General features: G+C 28.6%; 1 protein-coding gene across 2 annotated transcripts in view; it reads left to right on the top strand.

The window, feature by feature from the left end:
- The window catches only part of jub (LIM domain-containing protein jub), a 160,413-nt gene that overhangs the window by 120,755 nt on the left and 23,706 nt on the right, over positions 1-15,952 (top strand). For both annotated transcript variants that reach the window (XM_075358326.1, XM_075358327.1), the window contains exons 3-5: positions 3,734-3,903; positions 7,513-7,575; positions 10,434-10,564. In XM_075358326.1, coding sequence (XP_075214441.1) covers positions 3,734-3,903; positions 7,513-7,575; positions 10,434-10,564 — 364 coding nt within the window. The remainder of the gene's footprint in view (positions 1-3,733; positions 3,904-7,512; positions 7,576-10,433; positions 10,565-15,952) is intronic.

The raw sequence follows: 15,952 nt of genomic DNA, 5'->3' as shown, positions 1-15,952 counted from the left end.
CAAACTATGTTAACAAAGTTAATAAAAGTTGAGCTAACAAAATACAATATAGGAGCTTTAAATTGCAACTATATGTTTAAAAAAATCCTTTAATTACAATTTTAAACTTTCAAAAATGGTGGGTGATAGAAAGATTTTGAGTTCATTATTCGTTTTCAGGATCAAAAAACAGATTAAAATCATGTATCACATGTTAGAAAACAAAAGTTATATTTATCAGTGTTATTTTTGTTCCCTCGTAAACACTTGTAACCATATTTATTAGATGTTGTGAATACCCATCCTTCCAAAGTATTTCTAATAAAACACTTGTATTTACTGTATTGAATGTATTCTGAAGGTCCACTAAGGATATAATGGGTCTCTAAATTAAACTCTCTGAATTTTCCAATGATTTGTCTGATGGTAAAAGCATGTGTAGATGACGTCCCTTTTCTAAATCACTCTGCTCCTCCAACAATAAGGCCTCAGAAGTTTTTCACAATTTTCCATTTATACTATAAATTTTATAAGCATAATTAAGTAGAATACTCCCTGTATATTTATTGCAACTATTTTTATCCTCTTTTGAAAATCGTTTTAATCAAGTCAATTCTCCCAGCATTCTGGGATTTTGAACTGTTTCTAGCATTAATTCATCAGATGTAAGAATCACAGTTCAAAGAAGAAACCTCTGTAACAGTACTGCATTTAGCCCATGCAGTCCTGGGTCTTCCTTTTTACACCCTTCAGCACTTTCCCAAACTCCTGGACAGTCAATGAATGAACCACTCCATACAAACTCTCCATCTCAATATCCTCCTCGCCTCCTGTACCACTCCTCTCACTGACTTATTGTTCCTGTAATGTTCTATCCATTTCCTCATTTGAATCGTATTAAACTGAACCACATCCCAGTGACATTTTACCATCAAGCTTCATAATAAAAACCAGTAAAAAATACACATTTTTAGATAAAAAAGTTTAACAAATATACTTTGTATTCATCCATTAGAAGTATTTTCTATCGTCATTTTATTTCTTTTCAAGTCTGTACTGCTCCATTATGTTTTCTAACTTGAGGTTTCTGTTTTCTTTCTTGGAACCTCAAAACTTTCAACACCATCAGTTCTTGTTTTGTTTTTTTACCTATCGGTCTTCTTAAAGCAATACTTTTCTGTTCTGCGATTCAGCAGCCTTTACCCATGAAATATTAACTGTTTTCCCAAAATTTAATTCACTCTCAGCTTTAGCTACTATACTCAGTTTTTTCAAAATGTTTTGACACCTGTAGATAATAGCTATGAAAATCAAATGAAGATATCTAATACAATTTTTGGTAAGGTCTGTTGACAACATTACATAAACTTGAAGATTGATAAGAGTCGTAATAATTTAAGAGATCTAGATATGTTATTACTAGCTAATGACCAGTTGAGAAAAATATCAACTATTACTGTGGGAACTGAGTTTGAGATCATTAAATACATTACTTTTTATATTACATATGTGTTAAATACTTTAAAAAAAGTAAATATATATTCTTACTTAGAAGTTATTAAAGTTAAATAATTTCTTTAAAATATTTTTTAATAGACCATCAAATCTTATTCATGTTCATCTTTTACTTATTGTATTAATGTGCCAGTACGGTTCTGTATATTTTTATTGCTATTCTTTTTTGTGTAAATAAATATTTTGAGTTTGATTTATGTCTGTGCATAAACAACACATATTGGCATTTTTCAGATATTCTTTTGATAGATTTATATATGTATGTTAATTTGTCCTTTATACAGACAATCTTACTCCTACTTTAAATGCAAATTGATATCACTTCCGCCTGCATTCATTTTCCTCCTTGTTTTTTTATAATGCATTTTTATGAAGTTAGAATTTTTTTTTTATTTTTTAATTATTTTTTAGAAGGTCAACTAACTAAGTTCTTTAGCGTAGATTACTGTATGTTAAGTAAATTGCAAACATTTTGTCACAGCCACTTGTTGTGTGGGCTATGTTCTAGTTCTTCCCACTCATAAGGGCATTCAGCCAAAAAATTAAATGCTTTGTTTGTTTCCTGAATTGCTGGTTGCATTAAGGAATTTAAGGTTTATATTTAAAATATTACATATGTTCATTTTTTAAAAAAATATAATTGTATATTAATTAGTTTTTATTCATTTTAATTATTGTCTTTTGATTATTTTTACAATAATTTATTTTTTTACACATCTGAGTGATAAATGTTTTTACCCATTTTAATTGATGTTTTCATATGTTATTAATCTGTACGACCCCATTATTGAATATTAAACATATTTGTATGATCAGTAAACTATGACACCACTTATAAATTTTGTCCGATTTTTTTATGTTTGTTTGGTTTATAGAAGAAAATCATATAAGGGTTTCTAATTGTTTAGTTGTGGTTTGGCATTTGTTGCTTGTACTTTCCAGGTAATAACTGCTGAGGTTGGTTACTCATAAATATGTATAAAAAAAATATATATTAAAATAAGTAGCTATGTTTATATCTAATAATATCAATAATTGTAATTAAATATGCATACATTGTGTTACTTATCTTACTGTTACAGGATTATTCTGTAGAAGTAATTGGACATTTAAATAATTAGATTAATTAATTACAAAACTGTAATCTGAAAAATTTAATAAGCTCCTTAATGTGCTTTATCTATGTGGTTATAATATATATTTGATCACTACTCCTTACATTTCCTTTTAATTTTTTTTACAATTGTCCATGTATTTTTCACAATTTTCCTAATGAATTGCACCAGGGATAATATTAAAGTTTAAAGTATTAAAGTTTCCAAGTCATAATTCCAATTCTCTCTCCAAATCCCTGCTCAAAACTCAAATGTGAATAATTTCTCCTAGTGAAACTTAATTTAATTAAAAATACATTTTTGTTTTCACATTAATTTATATGAATAAGACATACTATTTCTTCATTTAGTGAATTTGAGTGTGTGGACGTACTCAGCAATCTTATTAAGATATGTAAATTTAAAAACTATACTTTGTGTAATTGCATCTTATCTTTCCTTACTTTCCTGATAATTACAGTAATTGCAGTATGTGTAATGCATTCTTTACAGCTGAGAGATTTACTATATTAATTTACACAATCTGTTCAAGTTTCAAATGGATGATATCCATCTACAATACCAATGATATAAAAAACACCAAAGTTTTGTTGTTTTTTATAAGGGGGGAGAATTAATAAACTTAGTTTATAGTTAATTATATGATATTATTCATCAGTTATATAAAATGCTACAAGTTACTTCAAATAATAATTTTCATAATAGTAGGTCTTGGGCAAGATAGAAAATTGTGAAAATCTCCCAAAACAATCCATCTACGAGTTGGTCATCTCTTTGTGACAACTTTCTCCTTTTTTATCTATAATTCCTTCTAAACTAGGTAGTTAACACAGGTAATATATTAACTACTGCACTGGCTTCATGGTGGTGTCACATTAGTACAGTTTGGTTGCTGTAGAGAAGTAATCTCCATTTCGTAGTTTGGCAGCTGTACCGGTCAGCTTATATTTGTTTCCAGTCTTAGGGCTAGACAGAAAGTCAAACTGGTAACAGATGCCTATCGAGTAAACCTGAATCTCCTAGGTATACTGAAATCAATCATTCATTTCTCTATTTAATAATTCCCTTATTTGATGATTCCATATTAGCAAAATATTGATATATTAATTTTTTTTTGTCGGCAGGTATTTGTCATACATGCGGAGAGAAAGTGACTGGTGCTGGGCAAGCATGTCAGGCGATGGGTAATTTGTATCACACTAATTGTTTCATTTGTTGTTCCTGTGGTCGAGCGTTGAGAGGGAAAGCATTTTATAATGTACATGGACGAGTTTACTGTGAAGAAGATTATCTGGTTAGTATTCGGTTTTAAATACTATTAATATAATTATTCAGGTGTTTGGTTCCTAGAATGGATTCAAAATTTATAAGGGAAACATGTAGTAGGTCTTAACTTCTTTTTGTTAACTTTTTCCTTATTGTTTCATGAATTAAATGCTATTTTTACTCAACGGCTAATGATTATACTTATTAGGTATATTATTCCTTGTACTAAGTGCCTTCCCCCCAAACAAATAAGCTGTTCTGGTTAATACTATCAAGTGTTATTAAAAATTTCATGTTTATTCATTCTTAGCAAACGCTTGCAATAAAGGCAATTGAGAATGATTGTTTCAAACAGCTTTCTTCTAGATTTTATCCATATTTCCATGGATAGACCTAACTCAGAAACTATTAGGCAGCTAGGTACACCATTAAGCACAAAACATAAGTTAATTAATTCATTATTAAGTTTATATTATTTATCATCTGTGTCTTCATTATCCTTTTACTGGAATTCTGTGTTATTAGTTTTTCCATTCTTTTGATCCATAACTTAATTTTTACATATAAAAAAAGGTTGCACAATGTAGATGATATCCTTAAAATTTTCTGGTTCCATTTTACGCATAATAAAATACGCACTGGTGTTTTCACCAGTGGATTACACGCCTTCTCCTTGAACAGCATTAGATCATAATTTTCTTTTACACTGCTTAATATCATCCACAGATTCTCTGTTATTAGAAAAAGTCAGCCGCCACAATTTTCTTAACGACTGAAAAAATTCTTTTGAAAATTACTTATCTCTACTTGCCTGACGCCAAGTTTTTGACAAAATTTAATACAGATTCTCTCCTCAATCCATTCAGTAATTTTAAATGATAATGAAAACACGACAGGAACTAGTCGTACATTTTATTTTCACAGCTGCTGAGCAGCAATCGGTTGCAATGGCAGAAAAACAGTGAATCATACACAACTAATATGAGTCAAGGTTACATCCATGATGCCCTCCTCTGACCCTACAAACGGTTACTGCAGTTAAAATAAGGTCAGATACTTTTTGATCACACCTCGATGGGAAAATCTTGAGCAACTTTATCGCTGTATAAGAAATAATCACGATTTAATAAAATTTTTACTAAAACAGTTTTTTAATTTAATTCAGCCTTACTCGAGTAAAGAAATCAATTACTGAAATATTTTTGGATTATGCTTGAATATAAAGATAGATAAATAGAATCAAAAGAGCATAACAACTACACTTTTTTTTCTTTGATTTCAAACTTGACTAATAAAAGATTCAGATTTATGGATAAAGAAGCATAAATATGGGCGAATAAGATTCTAAATCTTTAAATCTGAGTGCTTTTATTTTTATGAAAAAAATTCAAACAATAAATTGTGAATTGACAATTTACTACTGATAGGGAGGAAAACTTTTATGCTAGGACCACGTAATGGAAATTCCAGTGTGATATGTAAGCAGTTTTTTGGTTTAATTATTCCAGATGTTTTGGTTATATGTCTTGTCAAATCTATTGAGATAAACTATTGGAAAAACTATTTTTGAAAGTTTTATACTGTCCAAGGATTAATATGTAAAAATTTCACTAAATATAATTTTTACGTATTTTGAACTGGTGCTAAAAAGATTTTTGTTGTGGATCATAATATAATAATTTTTTTAAGGAGATAGAGAATGTCATATATTTTATTTAGGTTTATAAACAGGAGATTGAAATTTATTTCTAATTAATGAAAATGTCCTATTAGGAATGATAAGAAAATTAAAAAATTGTTGTTAGGTACTTCTTTTTATTTTCTTTTACTAGCTACTGTTATTATATACTAAGAAATAGCAAGTTTAGACATTGTAAGAAGATAATGACTTGAAAATTGGTTTAGAGGAGAACACTACTAATACGACTTAAAAGAGAGGGTTATTTTAAAACAAGTCTATTTTAAAATTTAAATATTTCACAACTTTTTTTTTACTATGTGTAGAACATTTTGTTATTACTTTGAAATGTTAATCTTTTTTATTTTTGCAGCTTCTGCTTATATAAATGAAATATTTCTTGCATCTGTTTTTAAATAATATAAATAATACTAAATGCTTTAGGCTTATTTTTTGTACATACTTGTTTATACAGGTGTGCATTGTACTCTTTATAGATAATACCGATTATAATCGGTACTCTTATATATGTTACTTTTGTATTTATCTTTTTAATTTTCCTTCTACTTAGAAACTGTAAATAAGATTGATGAAAATTTTATATTTTTTTTTACTAGATCAACGGTTTTTGTACAATTTACTCAACTTAATCTTGCTCAGGGCCCTGAAACTCTTAAAATTAGATCAAAAATGTAATTCTTGTTGTTCTGCAATAGTTGATTTAATGAGCTTATTTCATTTATGATGTTAAAATGTACTTGTTATGCACAGAGGAGCAGGCTTTATAAAGCAAAGTCTTGACAGAGGTGTGGAAGCTACAATATCTTTTTCAGTTTTACTTGCATGATGTATCTAAGGTATGAATCGCCTTATAAGTCATGAAGGTTGAAAATACCTTATTTCAATGGGATTGGAATGCTGATGTAAACTACATATTTGGCTCAGAAACAAAGTCGATGGGAAATCACTTTTCATTTTCTGTAGTAACCCTGGTTTTAGTGATATCTGGTGCTTCATTTAAGTCTCATACAATTGTTATGGGTGTATTATATCCAACAATTATAGTAATTAATAGCCCGTTTATACTAAAAGAAAAATTCCTAAACTATGTGAAAATTTATGTAGAGATTATTTTCCCTTAATTCATTTTGATATGAGATCCAGTTTATACAGATCTGTATCTTACTACGCTGTGGCCAGACAAGAAATGATGAAATAGAAATGCTTGTGATGTTTATTAAATGTGTTTGATCTTGTTTTTTTCTGAATGACTGAACACTTAGATTAGTTTTTAAAAATGTAAATCCTTTGATTTTTTCTTCTGTATTTTTTTTACCTTTGACTCCCAATTATTAAATTGGTCAACCAAAAAGGATCTGATCATATTCCATTACTCTTGACCCGCATGTACCTCTTCAAACTAGTTTGAGCTGTTTATTGTGGCTAAATGATCTTACATTTATTTTTAATATGGGTTTCATACTTGCTGATAATAATTTGTAGTTAATATTTTAGAAAATGGAAAAAGAATTAGTTTCTACTTTGGTTATTTGTTTGTTTTAATTTGAAATTTGTACAAAATGTCTTATTAAAATTGTAGAATAGTGTAAAATTTAACCTTTAAAATGTTGGGTTGGCTCGGTATATCCTCATTAGATGGACAGAATCTTCTACTTATAAAATTTTTTTTTTTCTTTTTTAGATTTATGCTTTCTAGTATTGCTGATCGATTAATTTAAAAAAATAAGTAATAATGACTTAGGTTAATGGTTGTTTGTACATGCGTTTACTACAGCATACAATGCAGCAAGTACAGATATGTACATCGTTTGTACATCATTAGCTATTTGTTATTGTAAGAAAAAAAAATCATCTTTTGCTTATGATGTAAGAGGTGATATACATAACAGTTAAATGTATTTATTGGAAATCTAATTCTGTTTATATTTTTGATTGCAGTATTCAGGATTTCAGCAGACGGCTGAAAAATGTGCTATATGTGGTCATTTGATTATGGAAATGGTATGTAATTTAATCTGTTCATTCTGTTTTGGTTAAACCAAATGACTAATAGTAGTTTTTTATCTCTAGATAATATTCAGTAACATTTGACACCCAAAGAGTAGGCGCTTTGGAATAAAGTACCCGTTCTCTCTGATAAGATCGTAAAATGTTTTTGTAAGACCGCTTGCAAGCAATGATTTTTTTTTTAAATATGAGAAATAGTTAAAGGGCTGGTGTATTTCAGAGTAAGGGGCATATTTCAAATGTTTATATGTAAACTATTTTCCAGGTTTTATAAATGAGTTAGAAATTTCAGGCAACCAATTAACTGGAAATTGAGGTAATAAAAAAAAAACAGATTAATAGGATTTTTATTGTGTAATTTAAATATATGATGTATATTTGAAACTGAGGGTAGTAATTTTTTCTTAATGTTGACATTTTTGTTGGATTTTTCATTTTCATAAATATGTATGAAAAGAAATTCCTGGCTTGTGATAAAAGTAAATATGAATATAGTTTATTAACTTAAATCTCTGGCATTTCATTCGATAAAATAACAGAAATGTTAAAAATTAATTATAATATTACTCTTTATTTATTTCAGAACAAAGATTGTAAAATAAATAAACTTTAAACATAATAGGAAAGTAATTTTTTATTGAAATTATTTTCATTAATTTTTTCATTTATGGGTAATTGATTTCATTTCTGAACTCTTAGTAATTATTTTTAAAATTAGATTTCTTTGACATATGTATGATGTTTTATTCAGCTTTAGTGAAATGAAGAAAACAGTGAAGGTTTTAGAGAATCTGTTATAATTTTTTACACTTTTTTCTGTCGAATGTAAATATAACTGGAGTTGCACTATGTTTAATGGAAGAAAAGATTAAAAATATATAATAAAACATATTGAAAATTTATTAAGAAAAGTAACAGCATTGCATTTAAAGTAGAAAATTGTTGATTTAGTTAATCGCAGAGGTAATAAATGTTTTAATTAATTAATTTTTTTTTAAGTTACCATGATGTACTGTAGAATAAATCTCAGTGTGTCTGTTGGCCTCATGGTTAAGCAGTTACATTTTCAACAGTTACTCGTTACTGAAAGTAGGAGAAATAAGATCAGACTTTAATTTTGCTAAATTATTATTTTGCTAAGAAGCCATTCATTGACGTGAATTGTTATGTTTGATTTTCACTGCTTAAGGTATTTGAAAGAATTTTATGATAATTATATAATAATAAAAAAGTAAAGAAAGCATTGATAAGAAAATAGTTCAGGATCACTGACTTTTTTGTTTGGCAAATTTAGGTTTACTCACTGATAAATACTGTAAAGTTCTCGTGAAATAGTCATGAGTGGGAAAGGGGAGTGGGTAAAATTCTTCTTTTCCAGATATTTAAAAAACTACTGATTTTAGTTAGAATTTCATAAGATGTTCTTAAACAGCTAACAAACATGTATAATATTATAATTATATATATTTATATAATATTATTTATTTCTCCATTTATAATAAAAACTAATTATAGTAATAAATTTTGAAGTTTTTGCATTTTTACTTTTCTATATAAGTATTCCTTATGGTTATCTTTCACAATCAACTTTATAACTGAGGATCAAAGAAAAAGATACTTAAAGCAAAAGGTTTTCATTTATTAGACATTTATTTTCTGGTAATTTTACATTTTTCTTTTAACTTGTTATTGTCATGTTGTACAGTTATAGTGTTTTTTTTTAAAGAAGTGCAACATATAAAAAACTATATTGTTCATCCATTTTGTTCAGTATAAAAATTAATTGAATAGACAAAAAAAAATCCAAAATTACATTTTTTAATAGTTGAGATATGCATTTTCAAATAACATGAATATGAATTACCTTATGAATTATACGGTACAAAGGTAAAAAATTATTATCTTTATTAGTTTTTTTTTTTTAATTTAGAAAAATTACATTAGCATTTAGGGAATGATAATTGTTATTTTGGAAAAGCATTGCCATTTTTATTGCTTCAAAGAAATACAAACTTTTTTCTTAGATGTAATTGAGCGCCGATTTACTCATGTAAACACTGTTCAAACAGTATTTGGATGAAATGCAATGCTAATTTTAACGGGTTGTAAAGAAACCAGCAGTAAAATGTATTGTCTTCTTACATGGATTTTTTTTATACACATGTTAGTTTACTGAAACAGCAACTTAAGTTTTTTTAAAAGCTTTTTAGATTGTTTTTACTTTCAAGTATAAGAAAAGATCCATTTATTTTTTATTGGAGTTAATTTTGGTGTTGGTTAATTTGATAAGTATTTAAGTTGTATTTTAAAGAGAGTCTATTGTTTTGCTATGTTTGTATGTATGATACCTCTGTTATTAAAGAGTAATTTCATTAAACATTTTTAATTTTTAGTAGAGATTTTGCATTTTTATATTCATGTTAATATTGTCCTTATTTTTGTTTACTATTTTTACATTGCTCACACTTACATATTTTTTGTATGGTTTCATAAATTTGTAAGCTATTGGTGTTTAAATTATTTATAAAATTGTAATAAATAAACTAATAACAAGGTTAAAAACTTACCTATCCAATGCTGACTTATTGTTTACATTTCATATCAAAATACTTGTAGTTTACACACTTTATTGGCAACAAAAGGGTCAGTTTTCTTTTTTTAATTACTAAAAGTAGTCTTCTATTTCAAATATAAAATATACATTTAATATTTTTACTGTAGAATGCATTTTAACAAAATATTGTTATAATTTTGCATTATAACAAAATTTATTGATATACTTATTATTTACGTACACCATAAAAAATTAGTTATTAGTCATGAGTTTCTGTTTATTTTAATTATATTTTTAGATTCTTCAAGCAATGGGAAAATCTTATCATCCAGGTTGTTTCCGATGTTGTATGTGCAACGAATGCCTTGATGGTGTCCCATTCACAGTTGATGTTGACAACAAAATTTATTGCGTTAATGATTATCACAGGTAAAAAATAATTTTCTTTATAAATTATATACTTATACATATGTATTTCTTTAATGACTAAATGGAAAATTAACTCATTCAGCTGATAGCTTTAGTAGTTGCTTTTTATATTCATGTTTACTGCTCAATTGCATGGTTTTCTGCTCTGGTTTTTTTTACTAATTTTGATTCTTTACAAATTTTACATACACACACATACAGAGGTGATCAACTCAATATGACCACCATTCAGATCTCAGAAACTATGTTTTATTAGAAAATTAGATGGGGAACCTTCCCTAGATTTTCCCTACATTAAAAATAAAGTATTACCACTTTTTAAATCTTCTCCCTTTTTCCAATGTGGCAGCCAACTTCATAATTCAAATAGAAACCTCATGTTTTTATTGCATTTTTCAGTAGAAAATCGTATTTTAAGATATTTTTATTTTTGGATGTTTTTCTCTGAACCAGTTACATGCAGACAATTGTAAAATCAAATATGGTCGCCAGTTCATTATTTCATTTGGGAACTTCATGTTTTTATTGCATTTTGAGGAAGAAAGTAATATTTTAAGACATTTTTATATTTTTTCTACATGCAGCCATTATGGAGCTATGGACTTATAAATTTATAAAAACAATTAATAGAATTTTAATGCTAAATAATTATCAGCTGTTTTTTGCATTGTTGAAAAATTTTCAAATTTAACAGTGCATTCTTTGATGGGTAATGGGTTGCTCTTATTCATTAGTTTAGATTGTTGTCAAGAAGTTAAAAAATACTTCAGTTTTTAATACTCTGTTTCTTTTTAAAGTTCCTTTTTCTGAATTGTTTATTTATCAGTTGTTTATGTAATTTTTGTTTTAATAATGCAGTTGATAATGAAAAAGTGAATACACTGGAAGTTTATTTTTTAAGTAACAAAAATTCAATATTAGCAAGAAATACATACACAGTTTGCCAAATAACTAATGTGACAACTAGCATTATATCAAAACTAGGAACTTTATTTTAATTTTGCAGTTACATGGATTCAAAATAATCCCCTTGCACCTCCACACAACATTTACATTGATCATACAAATTATTGAAAGAACACTGAAAATCCTGATAGTGTACCTCCTTCAGTCTGTCAGTCACATCATGTTGGATGTCCTCAATTTTATGTCCTCATTTAAAAATTAAATGTGCTTTAAAAGAAATGTTTCAGTGATATTTTCCTTTTAAAGCACATTTAATTTTTAGAAATAGAAAAAGTGTGCTGGTGCCAAATCAGGAAAACAGGGTGGGTGTTTGAGCACACAAATCTTTTTTGATGCTAAAAACTGCTTCACGGGTAGTGTGCAGTGAGCCGGTGCATTGTCATGCAGAAGAACACAACTCTTGCGTTGGAACAGATGTGTCCTGGCACGATGCATGTGAGCAAAGAGACGTTGCATGACTCCTTAGTAGTACTGTCCAGTTACTGTTGTGCCCTCAGGAAAACATTCATGATGGATCACTCCAGAAGCATCAAAAAAATGTCTTGATGTATGATTTCTGCAATCTGAGTTTCTTCTTCCTCGGTGATGATGTTTGATGCCATTCCATATTCTGATGTTTTGTCTCTGGGTCAAATTTAAAACACCTTTGTAAATTTTTTAAACTTCTGATGCTATTTTTCCTAACTTACAGTGAAAATTTATAACAGCTCTTTGATCCATGATGCTATGTTTGACCTCTGCTACTTTTTTTTTTATTTAACCTCCAGGTCTACCGTTAGGTATTGCTTCAGAGGATGAGATGAATGATTTGTAGCATGTGTGAAAATGCTATGCCTAACTGGGATTTGAACCTGGGACGTCCAGATGAAAGGGCAAGATGCTACCATTTGCAGGGAGGCCTGCTGACCACCGCTACTTGCGCAACGTTACGTTCATGGCTGCTGTGCATGCACTGCCTGAGTCATCTACATGATTGAAGCGTCTGTGTGTTCAGCACAATCTAGCAGGTGAAATGGTTACCACATTTGGCGCGTTTCTTTAAAGTATTCCTGGAAATAAAATCAGTCTCATTACTTATTTGCCGCACTGGGTGTGTACAACAATACCCTGACACGCATCCACTTCACTGTAAACTATTTGCAAGATTAATTGAAGTGTATGAAATAATGGATCATTTGAGAAAAAATGACATTGCCAGAACAGAGTTGTTATTGAAAAGATTGAGACCAGTATTTTGGCCTTCTTTGAAGTATATCCTACAGCTTCCATAAGGGAAACAGTGCAATTGCTACACTTATCTTATGGCTCAGTAGCAAATGTGTTGCTGAAGCACAGTTACTGTGCACATAAACTTGCAAATTTGCAGTTCTCCATACATTTATGCTAAGTGAAAAAGAAAGGTTTGAATTCAGCAACGGATTGCAGAACTAGTTGTTGTGAATTACCTTCATTTTTTGTTTAATATTATTTGGTGTGATGAAACTAATTTTGCCAATAATGAAATGTACAATCGAAAAAATAACCATTTGATATGGTCAAAAGAAAATCTGTTAATTGTCAGAGAAGGATAAAGTAAAGTGAGATTTTCCATAAATTGTTGGTGTGCCATCATTAGCAATCAAATTTTGGCTGTGTATTTCTACGAGTAAAATCTTACAGGAGTAAAATTCTTCCAGCACTTGACAGTATCTTGATACTGTCAAGTGCTGGAAGAAGTTCTATGGTGACTTACCTCTACATTTGCAAATGTATTTTCAACAAGCTCCAGCACACATCTACGGTGAGGTAAAAGAATTATTAAATGCTTATTTCCAAAACAGGTGGATTGCTAACCAAAGAGCTATCGCTTGGCCAGTGAGAAGTCCAGACTTTTCCCCATTAGATTACTTTCTCTGGGGATAAGTGAAAGCAGTTGTAAACATCTATGTATGCTCAGAGGAAGAAATAACCGCTAAGGTAATCAAAATTTTGAATTTTGTACCACACATTGTCAAAAACTGTTAATGATGTTTTCATTAAAATGGCATTGCAGGAGAGCAACTGCTTGGATTTTTACTAATGGTAGCTATTTTGAAAATCTGTTGTAATTTTTCCTTCCTAATAAATAAAACTTAAACCACATTATTTAAGGTAAAAATTTCATTATCTTACTTTTATTTTATATTCCACTTTGCTTAATTTGCAAACTTTGAAAATATTATTTGACAACCAGGTACTAATACGTAAGGTTTCTATTTAAAATGTAAGATAGCCACCATATTAGATATTAAAATTGTAAAATTGTCAGCCTGTAGCTCTGTAACAGCTGCGGTTAGAGAAGAATACCCAAGAATAAAAATGTTTTAATATGCTATTTTCTACTCAAAAATGCGAAAAAACATGAGGTTGCCATATGAAATAATGCAGTTTGCTCCATATTGGAAAAAGGGCAGACATTTAAAAATAGTAATCTATATCTTTAATGCGGGAAAAAATCTAGAAAAGGTTCCACATTTAAAGTTTCTCACAAAACGTATAGTTTCTGAGATCACAGTGGTTGTCATATTAAGTTGATCACCCTGCATAATAAAAATCTTGGTAAAATTGTTTTCATTTTTTCATTATGTATTAAAAATTATTGTTACTATTTTATATAAATCTTTGTGGGATTTTGCAGTCAGTATTTTTTTCTTTTATTCAATGTTGAATATTTTTTAAATGTTATATATTTAATTATATTATTATTGTATTTTATTACAGTAGTTTAATGGAATACTACTAATGTTGTAATAATTTGTGTTTTTCTTCTTAATGAGAATGACATGTTTAAGTTTTTTTTTAATGTGAATATTATGATTTATATTACATTGTATCATTAACCTCTATTTATTTTATAGCTTTTTTTGTTTAAGAAAGATCTTAAATGTTTCACTATAATATACTTTTCACCAACATTATGTACTGAAATTATACAAAGAGCAACACAGAATGTATATATTTTATTCAGTTAATTCTGCTTTTAATAAGTTGTGTATAATAAAACCATTTAAATGGACTAAAGCTCAAGAAATGGGAAACATAAACAAGTAATTTTTTAATTTCTTATAATTTTCTCTTTTGGGAAACGTATTATAAATATAGAAGCACCTTGTTATACGTGTTAATGAAATCTGACAAACATTGACTGAATGATCTTTCTAGAACAGAAATAAGAACATGATTTAATTTTTTGTAAAGATTGAATAGAGGCATTCACTCCCAACAGTTGATTGCTTCTCTTTATATTCTTTGTTTATCCTTCTTCCCTAGGTAGATACCATTGGCTTTATACCAGTTATTACACTGGAATCTCTGGTAATCATATCCTTTGTGGAATGGTGACTTTTGTTTGTGGAACAAATATAAGATTGATGATTTTATCAAGGAACTCTTATTTCCTGTGTGGTGATTGTACATGAAGTATAATTAGTGACTGAGATGCATTTCAAGTAAAACCTATCACGGCTCTTAATCCTCCAGTAATCGCAGTCAATTTATATATATGTTCCTATTCCTTCTCAAACTGAGAATTTACTATACAAATTGGATGATAATACGTCACGCATTTTTCTGTTCCTTTTTATACAGTTCAGATAAAAAAAGAGAATATTTTAATAAAGCTAATATTTATCAATTTTAGTTTAAAAGATAAAGAGTTAACATGCGATAGCTTTTCTGTTGCTATTTTGCACAATTTTCATATTTTTATTTGGTCAGTGTGATATCATAGTTTCAACTATGATTGCCAAATTTATATGTCTTGAGTACACTTTTTTAAGTTATAATTTAAAAATACTAAGAAAACCAATAAAATACACTTTCATTTAATTATAAATTTATCATTTATCAATTTTTTTTCAACTATTTTAGATAAAGTTTCACATTTACCTTGAATTATATTCAGAGTGCACATCTAGAAGGGATAGTTTAAATATAGTGCACAGTTCCTCATAATTTGCAAATGAAAAGATATTGTCAAATGAAAAACATATGGAATAAAATAGCACTTTTATTTGCAAAAAAAAACTTACATTTATTTAACGTGTAATTATAAAAGGAGGTCACCATTTATAGTTACCTATTTTTCCCGTCGGTGAACCGGTATTCTCATCCTTGAAGAATGTTGGCAGTCTTTCCTTGATCCATGACCAGACTATGTTCTTGAGTTCATCATCCTTGGTGAAAAAGAATGCATTTAATATTTCTCTTTAATTACGGAAAGAATTGAAACTTGGCAGGACCTCCGATCTGGTGAGTGTGGAGGTTGCGTGTGATGTGTATGGCCTAGCATTATGTTGCAGAATTATCGATTACATGGATTGTTAAACACAGCACACAGATCTAATAAGGTGTTTTAATGTCTCTGTATATAATTTTGAATAAATTCATCTTCCTCCTTTTGGT

Source organism: Lycorma delicatula, chromosome 2 (assembly GCF_047948215.1).
Source record: "Lycorma delicatula isolate Av1 chromosome 2, ASM4794821v1, whole genome shotgun sequence".
Taxonomy (NCBI): Eukaryota; Metazoa; Arthropoda; class Insecta; order Hemiptera; family Fulgoridae; genus Lycorma; species Lycorma delicatula.
Note: the sequence above shows the minus strand (reverse complement) of the source record. Positions and strands in the feature narration are given on the sequence as shown.